Below are 27,595 nucleotides of genomic sequence, written 5' to 3' on the forward strand. Positions count from 1 at the left end.
CCACGCCCCAAATCAAGTGTGCTTACCAGCAGTTTATGAGCATGTCGGTACTAATGTTGCACTAAAACAGAAGGCAGTGTGTGGCCGTTCGCTCACCCCCCCCACCCCCACCCCTACGGGAATATTCTGGAATTGCAGAGAAAACTGGAGGTGGGGCAAGCTGAGAAGAGGAACAAGCAGCAGCTTTCTCAAAGCAGCATCGATTTTTACAGTTGAGGTGAGAGAAGTACTTGGAGGGGAGCGAGGTCAGAGAGCAATCGGCCAGCAGTGTGGGGGGGTGGGGGGATTATATGCATTTCTGCTTCAGCCAAAAGAGAAAGACACTCGTGTTTTTCAAATGAACTGAAGACGGTCCCTGGGGAAGGCAGAGTGTCTAACCCCGGCCCTTGGGAAGGCATCCGAGGGTCACCATTTATTCATCTTTTTATTAATGGATTGCACGCACGGCCACACTGGTCTTACCTTTCCCAAAACTGACCACTCCCTCAGAAAGCAGAGAGAGAAAGACCGGCAGACAGAGAGAAGGATGAGTGTCCTTTGGAGAAGGAGAGAGCAGGGCCTCCCCTGGAAGACCGGGTCACAGCCTGGCAGCGACCGATGCCGACACCTGCAGCTCTGCACCACGACCTGCCAGCTTCACACGCAGGCGGCAGGCCAGGCACCACGGGCAATGGGCAGTCTGGACAAAGACTCACAGCATGGGGGCGTGGACACAGCCCCCACACACCACCCCCACACACAAAGGGGGGAGCGGGGTTAACAGGGGAGTTAATGGGACTGCGGTTTGCCTTGCTATTCCTCCCCTGAAATCTTTCAACATTCAAATGAAAGCTCAGTTGTCTCCTAAGCCAATCACACCTCGATGTGCGGCTGCCATTGATTTTGCTCCCGCTGCTCGCCCCGGTGTCTGAAAAGTTAAGATTTATTACTCCTCATGTTCTTTCATTAGAGCTGAGTTTAGTGGGGCGGGGGGAGACGGACCCAGCTCAGGTCTGACACCCTAATTATTTGCCAATTTGTCATGCGCCGCCCCGGTCCTAGCCAACTAAGAATGTATCGCATATATTGCATATACGTCTGGAAAGCAAATGTAACCCGTGTGACACAAACCTAGAGGCAGAGCCTGTACACATCCTGCAGATTCCTTAGCTCGCATGTTAACACGCACAACCCTTATTTATATTAGTGGAGGCTTTGTGTCACAAACTACATAGGAATTAATTTTCAAAATAGCAAAATAATAATGTCTGAGCCCGAGTAAAAGATCAGACAGGGTCAGAACTGATTTTAGTGTGGAGGAACATAAACAAATCTTTACTTGATTAACGCAGGAGATAATTCTGAAAGGGGAGATAGGAGGTCAGCGCAGCCCCCAGTGAGCAGGAGAGCAGGGAGACAAGTTGGAGACTGGTGAGATATGATGGGGGGGGGGGGAACAGAGGGATGAGCCAGGGAGCTGCGACATGGGGGAGGGGGAAGGTAGGGTGGCGGCTGTGGGGGGGGGCATTGGCCAGGAGTGGGGTAACGAGCCGGGGATGGATAAGATGGGGAGGGGGGGATGGGGGACGGGCGAGAGGCGAGGGCGAACCAGGAGAGGTTAGACTGGGGGAGGGGGGTTAAGAGCAAGCTGTAGAGATGAGTTCGCCCGATGCCCCCAGGGCCGAGGCAAGGCAGGACGGACCGGAGATGCCTGCATGACCTTACGCATTCATTTTCAGGGATTTAGCAGGGTTTCCATTGAAAGCTGGGTGGATTGGGGAGGGGGGCACATATTAAACATGCAAAAAAGTACCACAGCAACAAAGTGCCCCAGGGTGAGCACATTACTCCGGGTAAATTACTATCAAATGATGGTACTGGGGAGAGAAAGGGGGGGCAGAAGGGGGAAAGCAAATCGATGTTCCATGATAATGAGAATTTGCTATTTCTGGGTGTTTAAGCTTCACGCCAGCGTCAACGCGGCAGCAGCGTGATGCCACCGTCCTCGGGTAACCGCGATTCCTGCCCCGGTTTTCCAATCTCAACAGGATTTCATTTTCGGGGAATAAAAGCAATCTGTCCCACACAGCTCCTGGGCTATTCTCAGGGTGGGCGTAATCACACCAGCGGAGAGTAATGAAACCCACACATCATAGTGGTTAATTCAGGATGGATTCAGCGTCTGGATCATGCTAGGTTAGTGTACTGTTTCATTATTATGCAGCTCATTTAACTTGTGACAAGCCCCACATTAGAACAGAATAACTTTATTGTCATTGCACATTTCTTGCACAAGAAAATTTTATAATGCACATTTTATAATTGTTATTATGGAAATGGAGAGACGGATGATTCTTTGCAAGAAATAAAAGTACACATTTAGTACGTAGTTAGTGACAACCACATCTGATCTGATCTAGGTGGCTCTTTGTTCACTTAATTCCTTTATTAGCCTAAAACATATATGTGTTAAAAACAACAGAAAGCTAAAATTCGCACTCTTGGTGTGAAGGGAAAGGCGCTAATCTCCCCCGCAGAGGCGGGCTGGGGACGAGCGGAAGAGGCACTTACAGCCGGGCAGGTTTTAAAGAGCTGTGTGCAGACTGCCATTCACCCAAATGCCCGGTAAGAGCCCCACATCCACGGACACATACGAGAAGCAGATAATGAGGACAAATGCCTCGCATTCTGGGGGCGGTGTAGCCCCTAATACAGGGATGCAGGGAGCAGGCAGCAGACAGTGCGAGAGCTTAGGAAGAATGTGCGGGGCACGCTGACATGCTCCCACGTCCGGAGGCATAACCCCACAACACGGCACGCTTATTTACAAAAAATAAACAATCTGACCCCGGACAATGAAATAGAACGCAGGCGAGAAGGTGACAGAGCAGGTGCACCAGGGTCTCACATGTCTCGCACACCCCCACCCCCCAGCAGCAAACAGGATCCCCCCCAGAGCCAAACTTCACCTGTATTTCCAAGGAACACTAGCACCTGGCAACCAGCATGGTGACACCATGAGCCAGAGTACCTCCACCAAAATACTAGAGGCACCATAAGCTTCTGGGTAAAAACACCTTTGCAACCACAGAACTAACGGCACCTGCCAGAGCCCCTCTGCTGGGCTTTGACAGGAGGAGACTCACCTGCCACATAGCAGCCTGCCTTATGTCCATAGCTGGGGGGTTTAGTTTCCATAGTCCCGGAGGCAGCACGAAGCAGGAAGCGGGCTGTGCGGAGTGGGCTGTGCGGAGCGGGCTGCCTGCCTGCCTGCCTGCCCGCCCAGGGCCCCTCGCTCTACCCTCTCAGCCTAGCCGCTCGAGCCCATCACCCGGGCTCTCGGGCCGAGCCCTGGAGACAGCGGCAAATCAACGGCTGGCCGGCGTGATGTCAGCAGTGGCTCAGCCAGTCACGGCGCCCGCCTCGCCTCGCCCTGCACACATCACCGGGGCTAAATTGAGCTCTTCATTAGAGATTCAGCGGCATCGGCCCGAGCGTGAGGCTGGAGGTGGGAACGCTGGGGCGTGTGCGTGCGAGGAAGTATGTGCGTGTGTGTTTGTGTGTGTGTTCGTGCGCATGGGCTGTGAAAACCCCTCCCCCCACCATCCCACCTCACCAAACCCCTCATGTCCACCCACTCATTTGCCACTCACTCACTCACTCAAAAGAAGAGGAGGGGGGGGCTGACAGCAATGTCAACCCACAACAAAGGCCAGTTCAGGTTGGGAGGGTAGACAGTCCAGAGCACAGTACTGATGGCACACACAGGAGGGATGTCTCGCACAGCGCGTCAGCCCGCACCGTCATCACAGAAGACAGATTGCTCAATGTGCTGCCAAAAATAAGAGAAGTGTGCGTTCTGCTACTCAGCTGATGAATGTTACAGGGCGAGAGACAGAACGACAGAGACATGATGGCCAATGCAATATTTAAGATGCATAACTCATCTTCCCACTTATCTGTGTATAATTCATGCAAATGTACAAGAGGAGCCGTTTTCGCTACTTTCCTACTGTAGTTCAGTGTGAGCCGCAAACTGCAGCCAGCTCTGAACTGGCTGAACACTAAACGGCACAAGCTCCTAATATGCAGGAAAATCAATAAAGTGACATAATAGCTGGGTTTCCCAGTGCACTGCTGCTGCACTGGCTCTAGCAGAACTGGACTTGAGATTAAATCTTTTTCCCAGTGCTTCCCATGCTATAAATATTTGATGGCCACTTTTTGCATGCTTAAAATCAGCCAGTGCGCCGCCTCCCTCTGCAGTGAGGATTTAAATATCAGGTTAAGTCTCATTCCGGCCTCTTATGGACAAGCTGGATCAGGCGAGTCCACCTTCAATTTAGAGACCCTCCCCCAAATAACTAAAGAGGTTCAATCATTTCTTTTAATTATGGTCTGGCAAAGAGATACACAAGGATCGGTTTTCTCCTGCAAACAATCACTGTGAAAGCAAGCGAAGGCAGCTTGCCTCCCCCCCCCCCCATCAAGAAGAAGACACGGCTGCCCCAAAGCTGCGGCGATACAAGGACAGCAAGGCAGCGGGCGACCCGTCTCTGAGGCACGCACAGCGATGACAAAAGGAAGCTGGTGGCAATTAACAGAAAGCAAAGTGTCGAACTGAGCACCGAAAGAAGATTCCTTCAAACAGATACCTTTGGGGTTGCATCCATCTCCGCCATCCCAGGCTGACGGGAGACTGGATGTGCACAAGAGCCATGTGGACTGACTTAATGAACTTACAGGCTCCCGCCCACCGGAGCTGCGGCATCACTTAAAAATCTGCAAGAAGCTACCACTAAAATGAGAGAATTCAGAGGGGTACAGATTTCTGCCATAACCCAACTGTCACAGTATAAATAAACAGAAACCGCCACATAACCTGTGTCAACATGTTTTTCGAAAAGAATAGAAAAAGCAAAAACCAGCATGTAAATGAGTGCCAAGGCACATCAATGTCACTAACAGCTCGCATTTCTTCATCTGTCACATGACTGCAGCTCGTCGGGCTCTGCAGTTCTATTCCTTCCCCAGGAAAACCGCCGGCGTTCCGATTGTCAACACCTGGCTTCAGATTTGCGGGAAAACAGCGAGCGTGGACCCCATTCATCTGCATAATAAAAGACGCGGACGGCGGCACTTCCTAATTAAGCCACGCTATGTAATTTGCCGTTCTGAAAAGTGACAAATACATTTATTCACGTCCTCCCCACGGATGCTCCAACTTTGGTGCGATTTCCAGAAAAATGACATTAAAACCCTAATGAGCTCCCTCAAGGCAGGGCAGAATAGAATAGGATCGTGCTCGCGATTGCCTGCCATGCAGGACTCGGAGGCGCTTGTGAGGACCACGCAACGCTTCATCCTCATTACCTGACCAACGGGACGCAGGGAATGCGTCGCCGGCCATCTGTGCAGCGGCTCTCTTGTCATGACGCACATCTTAAAGCATTTCGGGGGGTGCTGTGCAGATATATCACACTTTTTGGTCTCTCGTGCCTCAAATGAAAACGTTTTGCTTGGCCGGCATCGTAGAGAATCTAACACGCGGCAGAGTAAGGCATCGCGCCAGCATAACTCACCACCTTCTTATCCCTAATGAGCTTGAGCACTCTGACTGATGGATGATCCAATAAGCCTACAGATTGGAGGGGGCCTCAACCGGACAAGTGCCTAATTTTCTCAAATGGCCCGAAAGAACCTCAAAGAGATAAGAATTAGTTACAGGAAGCAAATTCTGATGACGTTTAACACTAAAGAAATGACTTCTGCATTTCTTTGTAAATCGAACTGGTGACAGAATATCCCACAGTCCCCAATGAGACTCAGAGCCCCTTAAACACAAAAACAAGCATTAAATTACAAAAAAGCTAACACTTCTTACTGTAACTGAAGTCACACAATGCAAGTAATGTACGGTGAAATGAAAACCGCAGGCATCCCAATCATGCATAACTTTTAATGCTGCAAACAATGTTTCATCATCAGCTTTACCCAGTTACAAATTTATATACATATTCCTCACAACAGAGGGAGTGGATATTAATCACACAATTACAGGGTAGTCTTTCGGGGCTTTATAGGATTAGTGGTGACATAGGCTCCAGAGGGCAGATTGTTATAAGGGGGTACGATTATTAACGATCCTTAAAGGAATATACAAAGCGACATTAATTATACCGGCGCATGTGGGACACAGAATACTGCGTTTCAGCACTGAAAACAGCGCCCACGGTTTGATGATTGTAGCTGGCGAAACACCTCGTATCTGATGATAGGGAATGAGGAGAGGAAGACCAGGCAGAGCAGACGCGGGTCTCAAGCACATATGCCCCCGCTCATTCTGCGGTCCTGTCTTTACGCAAAGACATTCATAAACAGACGGGAGCCGGACGTTTCAATTCGTTTAAACTGGACGGACAGCACAAGGGAAGACCCTTGGTTGGGATCAGTGACAAACGAAACACAAAGACCGGCCTGGGTGTCACATGCCGCGCCGAGAGGGACCGAGACTGGGGCAGAGAACTTCACCCACACAACTCTGTATCTTCCGCCGCAAAACGGCAGGGACGACTGGAGAAAAAGGAAAAACAGATGCACGAATGGCAACGTAGAAAGAAAACGGCAGCTGCGCCCAGAGACCACGGCACAAAGCTTTCTGAATAACACCGGTGAAATGCATCCCTCCGCCTATACACAGCGTGGCCGCAAAATCGCCCGGAAAATTCCTCAGACTGGACGTCAGTGTGAAATGCAAGCGGCACCCAAAGCGTTTATAGTGTAAGGTGTCTATAATGTGAGGTGGGTTTCAGCACATGCTGGGATCAGTTTCGGGACCATGAATCCACGTGCGATTTCCGGAAAGAAACGCTTACGTGAAGCGTTTGACATGGACAATCACAGAGCCCTTAAAAAAATCGCCCCCACAATACGTAATACATTCTCATGTGTAACAAAAAAATATAGAATACAGCTATGCCACAGTATTTATAGACGCATTTACTTTTGTAGCAAATCCACCGTGACACTAGCCTATACGATCCGCCCAGTATATGCAGGACGAATAATACAAAATGATAATGTGGCACGTCGTCTTCGTGCATAATTCGCATATGGATAAAATGCATTTTAAGGTCCATAGATAAAAGTAAAAAACAAAAAACTTAACACTCTGCATGAGCAGCAAAGGGGACGGTAATATCGGGCGTTTACTGCAGAAAGAAGCCCGTCCCTGTCCCTTAGTGATCTCCACGGCGGTCCCCCAATGCTGCCTTAAACCACGAAGTAAATATAAAATAGAAATCGGTACCGGTTTGCACCAAGCATTCACATCATTTTTGCACATTTTAAAATTTAAATTATAGCGAAATTCAGATTTCATATTTTTGAGATTTAACATAAGAGCATAATAAATGCATTTTAAAGGTAAATGTGACTAGGAAATTACAGAAACGAGTCAGTCCAGTCAGCCATGGGTTAAAGCCAAAACTTCTTTTTACCTGCCATAAGCTGACATTTAAGCAGCTGGTGAACCTTTTACAATTCACAGACGGTCTCACAGCCAATTCCAGGAAATATCAGTCTTTGTGGGAGTAGAGAGATATCAATCGCCATGGCCCAATTTTCTCCCAGCATGCATCGCTCCTCGACACTCATTCTCTCGCATCCCAAGCACCTTTCCACATGTGCCAAATGTTCAATGGCGCAATGCATCATGGTAGAGAAACTGTCACTTAGAGGAGTGATGTCGAATCGTGGCTGAAAAGACGTTAGTCACGACTGTATCATAGCCATTTTAGAGAGAGTATGGAACGTTAATTTCCCTATATTTTAAATTTATAATGACATGCATATATGAATATAATTATTATGCAAATAAGGGTTGTCTGCTATGTATGCACGTACTGATTACCAATAGAAACAAAAACAGGGTGACTGATAGACTGTAGAACGACGACACAGTACAGTTGTGAGGCCCCACAAGCTGCCGCAGTCCGTGGCAGGCCGACGCAGGCCGAGATCCACCTGGAGCGAAGAAGCAGCACCCCTGGGCGCAGCAGCTAGCACTTGCTGGTTTCCTGCCCGATGCCAGCTCATGCATCATCGCTACCATGCCCCGAGCCCCCTCACCTCCCTGCACCGTCTACAGTTAGCCATTCATATCTCCCCTGACAGATACAGGCCAGGGGAAAAGAGAGAAAATCACCAAATGACACAGTGGCAAGATTACCTGTAATGCGATTAGACAGCCTGAGAGACCTGAACAGTCACCAGAGCGAAGGATTCACTCATCAGGGGTGTTTGTCACATACAGAAGCTCAAGAGATGAGAGCAACCTTTAGCCATATTTATAGGAACAAACGCACCACTAGAAATGTGAGCATATGTACCTCAATCGAAACCACCTAATACAGCAATCTGAATATTATTTTCCAAAGTAAACTGTTAGACTATGTGCTGTAAGCAGTGTAATCAGTGCCAAAGCTTCCTTTGCAAAGAACACTTGATGGTTAACAAAAGGGAACAAAAACACATTTTGACATGAAGGTCATTCAACATACTCCGATTCTACTGTTGCTGTCAAATACATATATTTTTTTAAAATTTTCTCATCTCTTTTAATTGTTCAGCTTTCATTGGTCTAAGCAGCGCATTCAATGGCGGCCACACCAGGCTGGGCCACACCAGGCTGGGCCACAGCTGGCTGGGCCACAGCTGGCTGGCACTACGGCACAGTCAAAAGCAGACCAGATATCACAGTGCATGGGGAGGTAGGGAAATGGGAAATCACTGCAGCCTTAAGATGGGAAGCACTGGGGAAAACATCTCAGTATTTATTTAAGTGAATGAGAGCAAAGGACAGAATGATCAGCGTGCCACCTTAGCAGACTACAGAGAAAGCACCCAGCGGAAAAGATGAAAGCATTTTGTACAAAGAAGTGCAAAACAGCCTCTTCTCTTGGTAACGTTTACAGTAAATTGTCCTTAGGCTATTCTTGTTAAGGGCAAACCACACTGGTTATTTCTGTTATGCAATTTGAATGCCCAAAGCTATTTTATTCAACTTATATAACCCTTTGGTGTTCATCAATAAAATGGGATTTTGTCCCAAAACCAAGTAAGAGTACTTCATTTAAGTAATTAAGATTTGGTTCCTAACTGAACCAAGGCTCAGCTGCAATTGTCCTGCGAGGATTTGAATCTGCAAGTTTCTGAAAAGTTGCTTTTTTAAATATGTGTACGTTACATGAAGTCAGAGACTTTGTTTGAAAAGATGGCGCAGGAGGAAAGCAACCATGCAAAACGAGTGCCCCTTTCACACTGCGAGTCAAGACAACAGTCCACGAGGACCAAAACACAGGCTGCTAGAGCCGCGGAAAAGAAGCCTGGGTGAAACGGCAGACTCGCTGATGGACCCCGCGAAGGGCCGATCTTTCAACTAACATTCAAGTACGTCCAGAGGGTCAGGAAGGTTGTGAGGCACAAAGCAAGAAGAGAAACACAGAAAATAAACTTCTACATGCAGAATTTTTTACATTTTGTTTTGAAAATGAAACTCAGCAATATACAGTTTAATGACCATATTCTATGTGATGTCACTGATAGACAAGTTTTAGCCCAGAATGATTCATAGTCTCCCAGCATTCTGACATCATTCAGCATTTTATTAGTGTTGCAGTGTCTACCAACTAAATACAGTGTTAGCAACATACTTACAACTCCCAGTAAATGTTATTTTAACTAACCTAATACAAATACAAAACGTGATTTCTCCACAGACCATTTCAATCTGTTAAATAGGATGTCATATGCATGAACTGTGCCCAATTTGAAATCACACATGCAAGTTCAAGCCTAGTCATACGACTTTTGCTAACTACCACATTTAATTTTTTTTTCTAAATCATCTATATTAAAAAACACCCAGCAACATACATATTTATTCTTATGACCAGCATTGCAAAAGCAACACTTTGCACCACCAACAAAACGTTAATTTTTGGTATACTTATAAGTAGGGCTGGGCAATATGACCTCAAATCAAAATCACGATTAATTGAACATTTTACCTTGATTATGATTAATGAACAATTATTATTCTTGGTTTGTTTTTTGCCCTCATATTTTATTAACAAGGTTTGTACTATAAATGTGGTCAACTATTAAAGCTGGGATACTGTTTTCTAATGAAAGATTGTATATCTTGTGATTTTAGAAAAACTGAAGGGAACACACAGATGAATATTTCGAACAACTGAAATCAAAGCACAAATTGCTTGAAATGAAAACATCTCATGAGGTCACATTTTAGTTTTAATGTAAAAAGCAAGTTCTCTAGAAAGGTAGAAAATAAATAATTTGAATTTCTTGCAAATAAAATAAACCATTTATAGTGATCACATCTGTTTTTTTTTCTTTTTCTTTATGTCTCAGGCAGATTACCATCTAACTGACATTTGTATATTTATTACATAAATATAAGGTAATAAAATGGACAGCATCGCTGTTTACTAAATATTACTAACTCTTTCAAAATACAGTACAGCTGTTTCAAACGCTTTTCAAATTACAGTGCCGCACAAATTAAATTACTGAACTGTGCATAATTCAAATACGCTATAATACAGTACAGCACTGTACATAAAACATAGCTTATTTTAGTTTCACTACTGCATTTTGGTGGCTCATTTTTGGCAGTTTATCATAAGCCTTGATGTGTCTATACCCATAACTGAGCAAAAATGACTTTCATTTTCCCATCACATTTTCCATGCATGCAGCATTAACCTCAGGTAGATATCCAAAAGCAAACGGGTTACTGAAGAGCAAAGTAAGCAAATATCGAAAAGAAGAATTACCGTTACTTTAATGTTGTCATGTATAAAAAGACCCCCCCAAAAAAAAACACTGCAAGTGGACTATGTGATTAAATTAATTATTTAAACAGTATTTGTACAGGAATGATTCTGCCTCAAGCTTTTTGATCCATATAAGCGGTTGGTCACTATAACCGTGATCACTATAAGCGGTTTCCACTGTATTTTAAATATTGCTAGTGCTGAAACCAATTGGTGGTATTACCCTTAGGTAGCTGAAACTGTTTTTCTGTAGTGTTTAAATTTGACCTCTTTTTTTTTGGTGTCGTCTTCACTAAAGCCACACTGTGTCCAAAGGACAGACACGGCATTTTTCTTTGGTACAAGCTGCTCGAGTTGCTCAGTCGGCTTGGTTTTTGAGTACTCCTCATTGTTGCTGGTTGTCAGTTGTTGGAGTCCCGTGACAACACATGCGGTAGTATATTTTTAAGTGGACAGCAAATGAACACACACTGGGGAAAGTATTAACGGTTTTTAAGTATTAACAGAATTTAAAAAAGTAACACAAATGGGCAAGATTACGTCGAGGTACGTAGAGGTTCTGAAAGTCGGTTTTGATTCATTTTCCACTAATTGCCCAGCCCTACTTTTAAGTCAATTTTAGAAAGTATGAGCAACCAGGATTATTTCCATCCATCCATCCATTTTCTGTAACTGCTTATCCTATTCACCTTACCAGTGGAGTGTGGGTAGGAAACCAAAGTACCCAGAGGAAACCCCATAAGGACACAAGGAGAACATGCAAACTCCACACACCTGGAGCCATGGCGGAAACTTGAACCCTGGGCCCAGATATAAAAGACAACAGTGCTAACCACTACACCACCATGTCGCCCTCAACAAGGTTCATTTATTGGCTTCATTTCCACACTTTGAAGGCTGGTGGTTCATGTCAGTCTGGCCATATGAGACTTTCCTGCCAGCATCTTTCACTGTACACTTGTGTGAGACTTAAAGCAGGGTTGTCTTACCACTTAGGCAAAAAGAAACTGCCAAGATAATCCACACACGTGCAAGAATATATGTTCTCTGCCTCACAAATCTCATAACCAGTGACTGTAGTCAATGAGTTTTGCTGTTACTAGGTTCAATTTTACATGTGTTAAGAACTCATTGAAATTTAAATGCCACAGTTACAGGGGAGGAGACAGGTGTATGGGGGCACGATAGGACAAACTGCAATACAGGACAAACAGCAGTGCAATATAAGACAAGGCAGTGCAATATAAGAACAATTGGACAACAAATAAGCAATAAATAGGTAATGCAATTGGGATAATCCGCTTGGCACAGCTGTCTGCCTGTTAACTTGGCAGCAAGACGTGAAAACACGCGAATGCTGAACCTGCTGGACAGGGTGCAGCCGCACCGGGATATCCAGGTACTTGTCGTATTGTACCCGACAGCCCGGTTACTCGTTGTGTTGTACACGACAACACGGCCAAGCGGCTTTTCAACCGCGGGCCCGGAGACACAGCAGTACCTCCTGTGTTTCAGACTGTTTCTGCCCACTGGACACAGACGGCTACGTGCGCGAAGTACCACAAGTTGCGCCAGGCAAAAAAAACAAAACAATATATAACAATATAAACAAACCAGCAATAAACCAATACGCTGAGGCGCGTTTTCCCGAAGAACAGACAATGCCCGAGGATACTACGGCAGGCCCTGACATGTTACAGCATTAAGACCACTGTGAAACACCAAACTCCGCGGAGCCGCGCTGCTAACGGGGTAGCCGCCCGACCGCGAGGTAAACCTGAGATAAACTTGAGGTAAAGTCCCGCAGGTAGCCACGTACAGTATGTCAGTTAGCTCCCGGCTAGCTAGCTAGCTGTAATTAATGTTAGGCCTTGGTCAGCTCCGCTATTGCATTGGTCCTGCTTGGATTACAGTAGTGTGCGATGATCATAATCTGTCAATCTTTTTACACGTTCTTATGAATAAAAGCAATAAAACGTAAATGTCTCCTTACCGGATGCGTAAGGGTGTCAGTATTCTGTAAACTGAAATATAAACAAGATGAATATTGCTGTATTCAACCTATATTAATTACATCAACAGCCTGGCGAGGGGAAGCAATGAATCCGGTACGGACGGACGAAGCGGGGAGAAAGGCAGCGGCACACATTATGACTGACAGCTCCGTCGCCCAATTACAGTGACTGCTTTGCAATCATGGGCCATTCCCAGCGCGCATTGGACTTAACTGACACGCGCTTACAAGGAGTGGGCGTGGTTAGAGTGTTTTAAAGATTTTAATTACGAATGGTCCTCATATAGAACTTTCGTTTTAAATGTGTATTGCAAAGGTGTTTAATAAAAGCAACCGTATTGTAATAAGATATAAGTATCGTATAAAACGTGTATTTAACGGATCCTATTCACGCAATGAATAAACTTAATGATTCGCTTTTTAAACTAGCCTTTCATAATTACATTACGGAGATCCATATTTCATACATAGAATTACGGCATGGTATTTAATATCAGTATATCAGTTGTACCAGTCAAAGCTACCCTAAGGCTCACCCAATGCATTTCTGGATGAATGAGCAAGAAATTATACGTAATAATCTCCAATTTAACTACTGTGACATGCCAATAACAAAATTACTGGCTTTAACAGTCAACAATGTTACCCACTATATTTGTTGACGTTTGCGGTTTACATCAAACGCACTTGATACAGTGGTAAAGTAAATGTAATGCTTATTTGATTAATTTATCATGTAGCACTTCAATTTGGATTTGTAGGTTGTGTGCCTTTTTGTCTCCAGATTATTCGAAGACTTGATTGAAACCGGGATTGAGCGAACGCGACTGACACCCACGGACACGCGAGGTCAAACGCACGCGGTCCACGCTACGTCAGACCGCCGGTAGTCGCTGGTGGCTGACGCAGAAACGCAAGCTGAGCAGCGTCAGAGCGCCGCACGAGCGGAGCGCGGGAAATAGCGGGGGTGACCGAGCCGTCTTCTGGCTGGTGGCCGGCGCTGGTGGATATTCCGCTCTTCGGCTTCTGTTCTTTAATCCTCCTCGTTGCCGAGGTGTCTAGAACACGGTAAACCAGGTCCGCTATTGTGTGTTTCAGTCACTGATGTTTGCGCATGTACAGTGAAAACTGCAGTGACTGAAGGTGTCTTTAGTCCACTTGCTAACTGTTTGTTTTCATGTTTATAATTTATACTTTAACCACGAGGCGCTTTTTGTACCAGGTAAATAATGACACGAGGCAACCGCCTATACAGACCAAACCTTATATTTTTATTTCTTAAGTAAGAATCATGTTTAATAAATTATTTACTCAAATTGCAGTGCATCGGTCAGACTCCTTAAACGTGACTGAATTAGTTTCATTCAAGGTTACCAACTTTAGTCAGCTGGCTGGTGTAATAATTTCGATTCGATACAAGTCTGCACACTCATTTACATATATGTAACATTTACCTTGTAAATAGTCCGTAGGGTTTGCAAACTACCCCAATGATTTTGATGTAATTTTAGGTTTGTAGTGCAATATTATAGATTTGCCGTAAGATTTCTTGCGCGAACGTGAGAGTCTGAAAGTGTGAGTGTCACGCCAGATGTGTGAGAGTTGGCATCCGTGTACATTTAGTCCTACCCCATATTCATTACCTGTGTGACTACCGTCATTCCTTCGTTAATGCTACGGAGCTGGTTAAAGCAGTTCAGTTTGCGGTAACATTACGTTCATTTACTTTTCCTTGGACTTCAACTGTGGGCCTTTTTCTTCAGTTAAGCCATAATATCGTATTCGCGAGTTGGCCGTGAAGAATTAAATGGAGAATATTTTTGGAGAAAAAATATTATATAAAGGTCGCAGAAACTCGTAGTGCTCCCAGTGCGTATAGTATTAACTTTGTACATACAGGGACATGATTTAGTTGCTTTGTATATTATATAAAAGTTCTACATAGGAAATGACAGAGTAATTTGACTTGCAGAGTTTACAGTACAGTACTGTTTGTTTAGAAAGTGATATTAAATAGACATAATTCAGGGTAGCAGACTTGTGGGTTGAGGTTAAGAGGTGGCCAGGTATTTGCAAATTTTTGCTTTTGTGGGGATCTTCCACCCCTAACCCTCATGAAAGTGAAGGGGTTACTTTATACTGTAGAAACCCAGATTGGTACCGAACTGTAATGCAGCTGGTCAAAGGTCTGTGGAGTCTGGGTCAACCTTGCAGTGAGATGTGGCCTAACTGCCTCATTAACATTCCGGCACAATTGGGGTCCGGTAATCGAACAGTTAAATGTGAACACAGGTTGTGATATACCTTCCTGCCTGCCTAGCATAACACTTAATGTAAGTCAGTGTGAATAACTTCCATTGTGAATAAATTGGCTGAAAAAGCCACACGTGGGTCTTTCTTGCCCGAGGCCCTGGTACTGGCGGATGCGAGAATGTGTGGCAGCTTCCAGCCCGTTCAGAGGAAATTGGTGGTGATCCTGTGCTGGGGAGAGCGGTTTGTCAGCTTGGCGCTGACGTTATAAAGTGTCAGTAATAGATGGGGGGCATGACGGGGTGCTGCCAAATGGGGGTGGGGGGGGGGGTACCCCCACTAGGCTGTGCTGCTGGGTCCTGAATCGACCTGGGTGGAGAGGGGCTTTGTCAGGTGCCTCATTTCTCCTTCACCTCTGAGAGTCTTCCCCCTGTCTCCACAGGAGAGTCCGTTCCTTGCTTACGAAAGCTGCAGGATGAGCTCCGGCCAGGCAGTGGGCCCCCTGAACAGCGGCCGAGGAAATGAGCCCGATGACCAGCTGTTAAAGCTGCCAGAAAAGCTGCATCAGCGACTGATGCCGTTCCAGAGGGAAGGTGTCAGATTTGCGCTCTCAAGAGACGGGAGGTATGTGGTCATTACTCTGCCTGCGAGTGCAGCGCTTGGACAGTTTGGGGACAGCAGTCTGAGGACGTTTCACATCGTTAGCTTGCCCGCCATCTTTAAAAGCGTGCTCCTCTTGTCCCCCGTGTGTCAGAGCACCCCTTAAGATGGCAGGCTTTCAAGGACACCCCTCCCTAACTCAGGCCTGGGTTCGACTGATCCACGGTGATCCTTTGTGCTTGAATTGTATGTGTGCACATGTGTGTGTGTGTGTGTGTGTGTGTGTGTGTGTGTGTGTGTGTGTGTGCGCGCGCCACACTCTTATTTTCAGTTTGGTGATGAAAGTGTGGGTCAGTACTCTCAGTATAATGGGATGCTGCTGTTGCAGAAGGAGAATGCAAAATGCTGTTCTTTATTTAGGTGGTGTGGGGTAGCATTCGCCTGCACCACCACCCAGCAGATTGATGACCCACAAAGGTATTGTCTGGGCCACGGCATCAGGGGAGCCGCGCAGCCTCTTGGGTACACACGGCAACACTTTTGAGTGGCTTGGCCCTGATGCACACTCCCAAGAGCGAGGGCACGAGCGATTGGACGCCTTGTATTTTTGCATAAGCACTGTGTGGGATGCTGGTAACCATCACGAGGGGCTTTAGTCTGCAGAGCTGCCTTTGGCTCTGTCCAAATGGAAGCATGAGGCAGCTTCCCTTCTCTCCGTAAGTGTAGGAGAACCGCACAATAAGATTATGTTACTGTTTTGAATCATAATGGAACTGACCAAAAATGGGTACAAAGAGCAAAATCGTAATTGCCTTCCTTGTTCAGGTTACGGAGTTGGAATTATGAATCACACCCGTGATTTTTTAATTATTGGTCAGCCATTGGTACGTTATCTAATGGCATTTGTATAGTAATTCCTACAATGCTTTAGCTTGAACATAAATGAATTACTGCGGTCTCTCTCCTGTGCTGCCTAGGACAGGCTTTGGGTTCAGTGCAGCCCTGTATGGGACATTCACTCACTTTCAGGAGACATAGACTATGGCTTCCCGGTCTCCATTTGGAAAAATAGGGCATCAGAAAGTGAAGTCTGCAGTTTAAATAATTTCCTTAAGCGTGTTTCGGCAGATGCCTCACTCATGGAAAAACCCAGTTTGAGTGAATTTCGCAGTGTCTGTCTGTCTCCGAGTGACCTTTGCGAGTGTCCCTGCTGTGCTGGCAGACAGACGGGCACGCCGTAGTAAGCAGGCTCCTTCCCTGCCACCTGTTTATTAGGGGTCCCTCCTGGGAAGCTACCTGCTGTCTCTCGCAGGCTGATTTGGCAAGGTTCTAGGTTTTCCTTGACTCCCATTTAGCTGTCAGTTCTCAGTGGTTATATGAGTAAGCAGAGAGAGCTCTTTTCCTTATTTAGCGATCACACAGTGGGCTGTATTCCCCGCCTCCTCCTGCGGTGTATCTCACCGCACCGCTCTCACCGCACCCGTTTCCCTGTTCCAACTCCCTGTTTAGGAGCAGTTCGTTTTCCGGATGCCGCACCAGCCGTCGAATCACCGTGCTAATGACCGTACTGTGAGTTTGCGTAAAAACACAGAGGTGGACGTCACTGCGCCGCTCCCCGTCCTGAACCCGGCAGGCCCCGTGCGTCACCGCCGCACAGAGTGCCCAGGCTCTCATCCCTCGCAGGGTGGGGGGTGGGTGGGTGGGGGGGGGGGGGCTCGCAGGGATCCGCCAGTCAGGTGGCTGCCTCATTGCTGAGTGGGAGTGAAGCAGCTGTGCTTTCTGACTCAAACCCGCCAGGCTCGGGCCTGGAGAACATCGGGCCGCCCACATCCACGACCTGCCGCCGCCCTGTCCCCACGCTGGCCCAGAGTAGGTGGGCTTTAAGCGATGATGCAGTGATGAAGTAAGACAAGAAACTCCCTAGTGCCTCATTACGCCGTGAATAGTGCCTCCTTCCTGCCAGCAGACAGGACGTGGCCAGTTCACTGGACATGGACCTGACCGCTCAGGTCGTGTGACCCAGACACCACTGCCCACCCATAAGGCTAAGAACTCAGATTCTGAGCTTGCGATAAACACCAGTCCTCTGGGCGTGTCTGGTTCTGTGAAGTTGGCCTGTGGATTCGGGCAATTTCCCTGACAGCGCTGGGTCAGGTTGTGAGTGTGATTGGTGGTGACACGCTTTAAGGGCTCACAGGGTCTCACCAAAATGGGGACGGGAACTGGAGCTGACGGCAGTGCGCCTTCTGTCCTCCGTCTCAGATGTTTAGCTCCAGACGGCAGGAGCTGCTTCCTCCCCATCACGCTTCTTCCCAGGCAGCTCTCTCTGATGGAGGCCATTTGATAGCCAAGTGTTGGCCGTGGCCCTGGCTGAGGCTCAGCCCAGGGAGCAGTAATAACTGGTACCTGCCGTGCGGTGCTGAATATGAAGCGACTCTGTAGGGTGGGGGGGTACACGGGGGTGCCACCGGATGTTCCTGACGGCAGTGTGACTGCACACTCACCCAGACAATCTGATCTGAAGAACAGCCACTCCAAATCGCTGAGCGGTGTGCCGAGGAAACTGCGCAGGAATGCCAATTAGTGCACAATTCCCCGGCCTAATGATACGGTAAGCCTTTCATGTCCATTTATTGACATCTTTTAGAATGTTTTATTGGACTTTAAGCATGGCTGCTGGTAAGTTTGGCTTTGACTTTAGGTATCATTTTTGGGTCCTGGTTTTTGAGCTGTACTGTGGGTGATCCAGGTATACAGTGGGCAATATAGTCCGTCAGCAAGAAGCATAGTCATTAAGCAAATTCGTTCTACGCTGGAGTGTGTCTAACTGACATGGTGACAGGAGAACACGTGCTAGGATGGCGTCTCTGATCGTCTGTAGATGTGGTTATGTCGGATCCTGAGCCCAGGCTGCTTCAGCTTTTTGTGTCAGGTTTTCATGGTGACTGCAGCAGCCTGTTTATAGTGGGCTCTGCTTTTGCTCAGAGCCCGTTGTAGATGCAGCTCAGCCTTGCCTTTCCCTGCCCTCCCGGAGTTCCTCTGCATATTAAACGGCCGCCGGTCGCCGAGTGGCTGGGCTCACGCCTACGATGTGAGCTGAGTGAAGTGCTGGGGCAATATAAGACAGGCAGAAATGAGGTTCTCCCCCCCCCCCCCACCCAGCCTTCACTGCCCTTGTGATTATCTCTTTCATTGGTTGGGAAATCGTCATGCACGCTTCGATGCTGCGGTATTGCCAGATGGGTCCCTTGCCCCTGCCTCTACCCTCTTGGCCCTCTGGGTTTCAGAGGTGACATTTCAAAGTTCTGTGATCCCGGCGTCCGCCTCAGTAACACGGGAAGCGGCAGGAATACATCTAATAAAGTAACAATAATCGTTAATAATGAATCCACAAATGCGGATGATTTATGGACGAGGATGTGGCGAGCATCTAAGTGTGGCTCAGCCATTGTGTCTGTGCTGCCAGGGGCCAAAGATTTCCCCTGCAATTAAAAAAAACAACCTGAAAAGAAAACAAAAGAGACCAGGCGGTGGTGAGACATTCATCTCAGCCTTCAAGCAGGGGGACTGCGATGTGAGGGAGGACGACTCTGTGCAGAGTCTTGGATGTTGCGGCCACTGTGGGAGCATGTTGGGGGCCGAGAATAAACCTCCATCTCTGTAAGACTGAAATTAAACAGGCAGAGGTTGTAACCCAGGCAAAGGCAGCTAATAAAACTGTCAGCTTTGATTGGACCATCCCAGCGAGATATATTATTGCAAAGAGGATGGTGGGAGAAAATCACAGAATAATAAAGAAGTTCATCCGCTGCGGTTGTTTACAAAAGGGATTTTGTGAATTACTAAGGCTACTGGCAATATGAAGTTGAAATACTTTACCTGTCACAGTAGTATGTCGGCCTCTAGGATTTGGGGGGAGGGGGGGGGTCCTCTCGCTCTGCTGTATGAATCCAACGTACGTTGACGGAGGCATTATGAGCACACCTTACGCCGGAGTATTCCCGAGCTCTGCATCCAGGGGGTGGCTGGTCGGGTCGTGTTTCCCTGTGTTCGGTTATGGAACTCTGTTGATGCGGATCCGCTTGCCGAGGAGGAACGTGGAAATTAGTGCATCTAAATAGGGAACGTTCAGGCCATAGCTACAGCCTCTAATTATCCCACATTCGGCAAATGGGTATTCCAGATACCCTGCTGTGGTTTGTGCGTGATTAATTGCGAAGGCGTCTGTTGTCGATGGGCAGGTTCGGGACTGTTGATGTGCCTGTGGATGCTGTTCAGCAGTATGGTGCTTCATTCGGGCCTTTTATTACTTTACTTTATCAATTTCACATGCCTCCCCCCGCCATCCGTTGACTGACAGAAGTCATCCATTATTGCCTTTCTTCCCCGCTGTGGTAGGAGGCTCCAGAATGTCTGTCTCCTCCAATTACTGTATTGACGCCATCTAACATGATGTGGACGAGCCTTTTGCTTTGCCTCTCCTCCATTGGCCCTCTCACTGGCCTTTTCACGTTAATGTTTAAGGGGCTCTATGGGGGGGACCCCGACGCAGAATGCAGCCAGAGACTGGTGTGTATTCATGATTTAAAATGGACTTTTTTTTTGATGAAGGTCCACACTTCGCTCAGTGACCCACGTCCCAGTGCTGACCTGAATAACCAGGTGCTTTTAATGAATTGCACTGCAGTCAGGTGACACGAATTTTCAGGGGAGATGATCACCCTGCGCTGGAACTAGGGTGCATGAGCAGAGGTCCATAATTCTCCACAGAGGCCTTGAATAATGAGAAGCTCCGTGGTCCTTCTTGTAGTGATTGAACTGCTATGTTTGAAGCTTTTCCAGTCGCTTGACTGAAGGGGGTAAAGACTGGGCTCTTATCTCTGTGCTGGACATTAGGGATAACACTGTGTCCACATGGCCCTGATTGGGGACGGAAGGAGCCGTATCTCCGAGTAAACGGCAAACTGATGCTGGACTATAAAGCATGGTGACAAATCACTGGGGAAAGCTTTGAAATGGAGCTGCTGATTTTTACAGCCTGTTTTCCCTGCGTGCAGCCATGAAGCTCCCTGGCTGCCTTCAGGAGATTGATGTGTCATTGTTAAATGTTCCAGATAAGTAAAACAACACTTAAATGACTATGTCTCGCTATGGGCCTTGAGAATATAAAGCGCTGGAATATAAATTTGGCATGAACTGTGTGTTCTCACACTGTCACTCTGTATAATTGGTATTATGTTTCATTCTCGGGATTTGCTTCATTTTTTCTGCTTTTTTTGGTGTTGTATTAAACATCCTCTGCTGCCTGTATGCATTTTTCTGACCACCTGCTTCCTTTTTTTTCAGGTGCATGATTGCTGATGAGGTAAGAGTGTCCGACCGTGAAGTGTAGCTGCGTGTGTGTTTCATTTTTATCATGTGGCAAACCAGTTTTCATAGCCAGGAACATGCATGTAAGCCATTTCCTCTGGGATGGTATGCCGGTAGATTTCTGATGGAGTTGCCATTCCCTCTGTGTGCTTCGGCAGATGGGCCTTGGGAAGACCCTGCAGGCCATCGCAGTGGCTTGTGCCTACAGGCAGGACTGGCCCCTGCTGATTGTGGTCCCCTCCTCTCTCAAATACCCCTGGATCGAGGAGCTGGAGAAGTGGATTCCGGAGCTCGACCCGGAGGACATCAACCTGGTAGAGAACAAGGCGGATATTGAGTGAGTGTCACCATTTTCGCTTCCCACCCTCCCCTTGAAAATGGCGGGCAGAAATTGGTCCTGTTGGGTCCTTTGTGTAGGACCACAGATCGTGGTTTTGCATTTGATCCGAGTTGACTTGTAACGCTAAACGTTAAAGGAATTATTTGTTTCACATCTTATAGGCCTTTAACTGTTTGGGTAAATGGGGCAGCGTCAGTGCATAGCGCCACGACCGTCTGCGCTGGGTCACGGCCTCAGATATTGAGATTGTCAGACTGATTAGGAGAGTGGCGGAGATGGGAGTTTGCTCACCTTAAATGGGGCCAGAGTGATGTGTTTATAAAGCCAGCAGGGAAATGGGGGGGGGGGGGGTCGCCTTCCTGTGCCGCAGCCTGAACTGACTGTGCGGGTGATGGGCGCCTCCCCTTAAACCACTATCAAGCTCAGTGAAAACGAATATGAAGATGACTGGCAGACCCACCCCACCCCCCCACTATATCTACGCTCTTCTCTCAGGCAGTGCAGCGTCCGCTGTTGTTCTCTGCCTCACTGCACAGTGTCTCTTTTGCCTGTAACGTTTAAATTCACCCGGCTCATGGGGGGGGGGGGGGAGTTCAGGAGACCACGATGAGCATTTTTTCTCAGAACGTTACTTTAGGGTTACGGCTCTGCTGTGTAACATAGCACGCGTGGCTCTCAGAGCCCAGAATCTGCTTCACTCCCATCCAGACAAGCATGTTATTGCAAGGTTATTAATGGCACAAATTGGTCCTCATTGTTGTAGCCATTTCCCATCCATGGGAATTTCAGCATCAGACTAAGTTGACCTGTTACTTGCTGCCATGGTAACATTCAGTCTGAATCTCAGAGGTGTGCTCGTATATCATAATCTGTGGTATTTTTAACCGCTCTGTCGCTAACCTTAAGCAATTACCCCCCAGCTGGTATAAGATGCTGTTTTTTGTAATGAGAACGTTTCCTCTTTTGATATCGGAATAGTTGTAAAGCCGTGTGGTGTAGCTGCTTTTTTGTCATATCGATAACAGCAAACTGTCTGTTTGAAAACATGCTTCTGGTATTAAGTCATCATTTCGCTAGTGCACCCCCCAAAAAAACATATTTAATCCTTTAATATCCTTCCCACAGCTGGCTTTTCTGTTTGAGTGCTTCAGATGCAGCATCTTGCTCAAGGTTATGGGATCTGGGCTGAGTGCCCGACCGTCCCGCCCAGTGTGGGCCGTGCTCTGTGCACTGCTCCAGTGCCGTCCTTCACCACTGTCACTTGCCACTCCACCTGGTCGCTGCCGTTTTCGGAGGCAGCGGTCTGTGGCATATCTTAGTTCTGTATCCCTCACCACTCCTCCCCCCCCCATGACAGAGGCATCAGCCGTAGCTTGGTCACAGTGCTGGGCTACGGCCTCCTCACCAGCGACGCCCATGCCCTGGTCAGCGCCCTCACCCAGCGAGACTTTGGCGTGGTGCTGGTGGACGAGTCACATTACCTGAAGTCTCGTCAGGCGGCCCGCACTCGCCTCCTGGTTCCCTTGATCCGGAAAGCCCAGCGGGCCCTCCTGCTGACCGGCACGCCTGCACTGGGCCGCCCGGAAGAGGTGAGGCAGTCAGACCTCCCACCAACTCCTTTATTTACGTCTTACTGTCATTGCAGCCACTGCACCTCTGCATTCCTCAGTCATGATGCATGCACCTTTTTATAATTAAAAGCACGTGCAATTAATTATCATTGTGTGTGTGTGTGTGTGTGTGTGTGTATAAAATATATATATATATATATATATATATATATATATATATATATATATATATATATATATATATATATATATATATATATATATATATATGCATATAATAATTCTAATGCCGCTGTAATTTGCAAACACACAATAACAAATTATAGTTTAACGATCCTTGATCTTCTGCTGTGTGCTGTATGAGGAGTCTTGGTTAGTATTTAAAATGGGTAGTTCCATTTTCTTTCACAAATTAAAATTAATTCTTGCCCCTGAACTCCACCTCCCATGTGCAGGCAGTAGAACTGCATGATATTTGAAAAAAATGCAGTATTTGGAGTTTTTGCGATAAATATGCGATATTTATAAAACAAAAAAGGAGTTGACAACTTACCCAAAATATACCTGTACTGTATGTTAAAGGAGTTGGTCTTTTTGTTGGTTGTGCCGACAAATCACTTGCTTTTGTTCTCTATGCAATCCAAAACATTTCAGCAGATGAATGTCTTTTTTTTTTTTGTGACCAGTTCTTGTTGGCTTTTCATTTTGTTAAATTTCTCAGGAATGCTCCACACTGTCTATGACTGAGTCTGACAGCAAGGATAAGAATAATTATGATTGGCTCAGAGAGCGTTTGTAGGGCAGAGGTGGTAAACTTTATGCTGCGTTTTTTTTAATAACGTGGAGTAGGAACCATTATTAAAATTGCGGAGCTTGCTAAGTTTTGTTTCCTTTAAGAGTAATGTTTTAGCCAAATTTATTGATGGTCTGGTGTATAACTTGCAATGTCGACATTAATGTTGCACATTGTGCACGCCTAGTAGGTATATTTCATGGGCATATGTCTGTTTCGCATGGAGGTCCGCAACCCAATTAAGAAAAGGAGCCACTTTCAGGATTTTTTTTTTTTTTGTTTTGTTTTTTTAACTGAAAACCATTGGAGCCGCAACATTTTACTGGAAATAGAAATTTACTATAAACAGCATTTCTTATATGACACCAACAACAAAGTGTAAACAAACAATTATTTTCAGTGTTCAGTGGACTTTAGATTAATTAGTTACCCATTCACATTTGCAAACTTGACATTCGTGGTTTTGGTTATTTGTGAGTCGGCCATGAACATGAAACAAGAATATTTTTGAAATACTGAAAGCTTGCAGAAACTCACAGATGACACGTAAGCCTAAAACAATATTGAAAATGATTTAGATTGCATAAAATCGTATATATAAATATTATTGATACATAATATTTGTTAGCGTCAGTGCGTACTATATCTTTAATATCAAAAGTCTAGGCTTGGGTATGCCGCACATCTTTGTCTTGGCAACCAGTCTCACATGTATTCTGGCTGTGGCTCTGCTTCTGGTCGCTCGCTAAACCGCCGTTGACTGGCTCTTCGGTGATGTGAGCTCGCATACATGTGAGTAATCTATAAGGAGGGGTGGGGTGGGGCTTCTGATCGATGGAGGGGTCAGCTGAAAAGGGTTGTTCAGATTAGCTTGAGTAGAATAATGAATAAGTGATGAGTATCCTGTTTGGTGTAGATCAGTCAATACATTAATACATGCACGCTAAGAAAATCGTATTATTGTGTTAGTCCTACTAAAACCGGACTTCTAAAGTAAAAGTTAAAAAGGACATTGCTGCCTTGGAAAAGGTTCAATGTAGGGCTACAAGAATGATTCCTGGTCTTAGAGGAATGTCTTATGAGGAGAGGTTAGCTGACCTGAATCCGTTCAGCCTTGCACAAAGGGGATTAAGGGGGGACATGATCCAGGTATATAAGACTCTAACAGGTCTCGATGCTGTTCAGCCAAATGGCTACTTTAATATTAGTTTAAATACTAGAATTCGTGGCCATAGGTGGAAATTAGCAGGAGAACATTTTAAACTGAATTTGAGAAAACAATTCTTTACACAGCGTGTAGTTAGAGTATGGAATAGTCTTCCGGCTAGTGTAGCGGAAGCTAAAACCCTGAGATCCTTTAAACCAGCGCTAGATAAGATTTTAACAAATCTGAGCTATTAGGTTCTCCCCAAACTAGCTTGATGGGCCAAATGGCCGCCTCTCGTTTGTAAATTTCTTAAGTTCTTAGTTAAATACACGTAAACATTAGTCTGAAATCAAATTATATCGACTTTCTCGAAGTCTGACTAAGACACCCAGATGATGCGATTAGGAGTTGAATTCAATTGGACTCAAACTGGCCCAGACTGCCCCCCCCCTTTGATCCGGAAGTAACAGAAGAAGCGCGGAGCACTGTAAAGCTGTCCATTTCACCGCTTAACTAAAGGGCGCTTTTCCTCCACACCCGGTACCGTACTTCAAAGAAGGTACCAAAAGTACGGTTCTTCAAGGTGTTGGTTTGCCGCAAAAATAACCTAGTAAGTTTTGCAATTTTTATGATTATTCCTTTTCAGGATTCTAGTATTTGTTTAACAATGCATTTAAAGTTTACCTCTGCTGCTTTTACATGAGCACTGCATTCATTCTCCGAATCAATCATTTTCTTTCTTGCTGTTTAAATCACTCCTAGACGGGTTTGTGAGAAATTTATGTTTGAAAAAATATTTGAAAAAAATTCCAATACCGTGCTGTCAAAGGATATTCTACAAAATGCTTTATTTCTTGTCATGCTCTCCTGATCTTGTGTCAGTTTTTCCGACCAGATTGCAATTAAAGCTTGTGTCACTTCATTTGTCCACGCACCCATTATTATTCATCTTATTAATTTTTACGTCATACTAACAAGCTGAAAGGAGCCACATCGTCACCTATTGTAGCGGAGCATTGGACATACTTTGGTGAATACATCTATTCCTCTATCATGCATGTATACTGGGACAAGGATGGTAGTCCAATTAAACGGCGTAGTCGAGCTAGGAGTGTCTTTGGTTTTATCGTACCCTTGTAAGCCGGGCGACCATAACCTGTAATCATTTCCATAACCCCAGTCAGTCAGCATTTCAGTGCCACACTTTTTGGGTTTTGTGCCGTGCTCCTAGTCTTCCGTTTAGGTCACCGTCCGCCTGCTGAGATGTGTTCACCCTTCTGCTTCCTGCCACTTTTCTGTGAATGTGAAGGTGTGCCACGTTGGGACGGGAGGGGTCCATATCTCACCTTAGTAACCTTCCCTCCTGTTCCCACCCCAAAGCTTTTCATGCAGATCGATGCCCTGTACCCCAGACAGTTTGGGACCTGGTCTGAGTATGCCAAGCAGTACTGCAACGCCCATTACAGGTACACTGCTCCTTTAATATCACCGTGTTCTTTGTGTTTAATTTGCAGCGTCAGTGTTGTGCCCTCTGTGCCGTGTGCGGGGGCTTTATTACAGCGTCGGTGTTGTGCCCTTTGTGCCGTGTGCGGGGGCTTTATTACAGCGTCGGTGTTGTGCCCTTTGTGCCGTGTGCGGGGGCTTTATTACAGCGTCGGTGTTGTGCCCTTTGTGCCGTGTGCGGGGGCTTTATTACAGCGTCGGTGTTGTGCCCTTTGTGCCGTGTGCGGGGGCTTTATTACAGCGTCGGTGTTGTGCCCTTTGTGCCGTGTGCGGGGGCTTTATTACAGCGTCGGTGTTGTGCCCTCTGTGCCGTGTGCGGGGGCTTTATTACAGCGTCGGTGTTGTGCCGTGTGCGGGGGCTTTATTACAGCGTCGGTGTTGTGCCCTCTGTGCAGTGTGCGGGGGCTTTATTACAGCGTCGGTGTTGTGCCGTGTGCGGGGGCTTTATTACAGCGTCGGTGTTGTGCCGTGTGCGGGGGCTTTATTACAGCGTCGGTGTTGTGCCGTGTGCGGGGGCTTTATTACAGCGTCGGTGTTGTGCCGTGTGCGGGGGCTTTATTACAGCGTCGGTGTTGTGCCCTTTGTGCCGTGTGCGGGGGCTTTATTACAGCGTCGGTGTTGTGCCCTCTGTGCAGTGTGCGGGGGCTTTATTACAGCGTCGGTGTTGTGCCGTGTGCGGGGGCTTTATTACAGCGTCGGTGTTGTGCCGTGTGCTGGGGCTTTATTACAGAGTCGGTGTTGTGCCCTCTGTGCCGTGTGCGGGGGCTTTATTACAGCGTCGGTGTTGTGCCCTCTGTGCCGTGTGCGGGGGCTTTATTACAGCGTCGGTGTTGTGCCCTCTGTGCCGTGTGCGGGGGCTTTATTACAGCGTCGGTGTTGTGCCCTCTGTGCCGTGTGCGGGGGCTTTATTACAGCGTCGGTGTTGTGCCCTCTGTGCCGTGTGCGGGGGCTTTATTACAGCGTCGGTGTTGTGCCCTCTGTGCCGTGTGCGGGGGCTTTATTACAGCGTCGGTGTTGTGCCGTGTGCGGGGGCTTTATTACAGCGTCGGTGTTGTGCCCTCTGTGCCGTGTGCGGGGGCTTTATTACAGCGTCGGTGTTGTGCCCTCTGTGCCGTGTGCGGGGGCTTTATTACAGCGTCGGTGTTGTGCCCTTTGTGCCGTGTGCGGGG

General features: G+C 46.8%; 2 protein-coding genes across 11 annotated transcripts in view; one reads left to right on the forward strand and one right to left on the reverse strand.

The window, feature by feature from the left end:
- Positions 1 to 12,986, reverse strand: part of LOC111849078 (R3H domain-containing protein 1) — a 32,153-nt gene extending 19,167 nt beyond the window's left edge. For 3 of the 5 annotated variants that reach the window (XM_023821639.2, XM_023821631.2, XM_072700953.1), the window contains exon 1: positions 12,832 to 12,986. The gene's annotated coding sequence lies outside the window, so the exon portion shown is untranslated. Of the gene's footprint in view, positions 1 to 3,125; positions 3,413 to 12,831 lie in introns of all 5 variants that reach the window. The other 2 variants (XM_023821627.2, XM_023821640.2) reach the window with 2 other exon arrangements.
- zranb3 (zinc finger, RAN-binding domain containing 3) overlaps positions 12,320 to 27,595 on the forward strand; it is a 34,071-nt gene continuing 18,795 nt past the window's right edge. The window contains exons 1-6 of one of the 6 annotated variants that reach the window (XM_023821621.2): positions 12,320 to 12,631; positions 15,545 to 15,726; positions 21,049 to 21,067; positions 21,231 to 21,409; positions 22,770 to 23,001; positions 26,304 to 26,389. In XM_023821621.2, coding sequence (XP_023677389.2) covers positions 15,578 to 15,726; positions 21,049 to 21,067; positions 21,231 to 21,409; positions 22,770 to 23,001; positions 26,304 to 26,389 — 665 coding nt within the window. In that variant the 5' untranslated portion in view covers positions 12,320 to 12,631; positions 15,545 to 15,577. Of the gene's footprint in view, positions 12,632 to 13,716; positions 13,930 to 13,958; positions 14,075 to 15,544; positions 15,727 to 21,048; positions 21,068 to 21,230; positions 21,410 to 22,769; positions 23,002 to 26,303; positions 26,390 to 27,595 lie in introns of those variants that run through there. The other 5 variants (XM_023821620.2, XM_023821619.2, XM_023821618.2 and 2 more) reach the window with 5 other exon arrangements.

The sequence above is a fragment of the Paramormyrops kingsleyae genome, chromosome 16 (assembly GCF_048594095.1).
Source record: "Paramormyrops kingsleyae isolate MSU_618 chromosome 16, PKINGS_0.4, whole genome shotgun sequence".
Taxonomy (NCBI): Eukaryota; Metazoa; Chordata; class Actinopteri; order Osteoglossiformes; family Mormyridae; genus Paramormyrops; species Paramormyrops kingsleyae.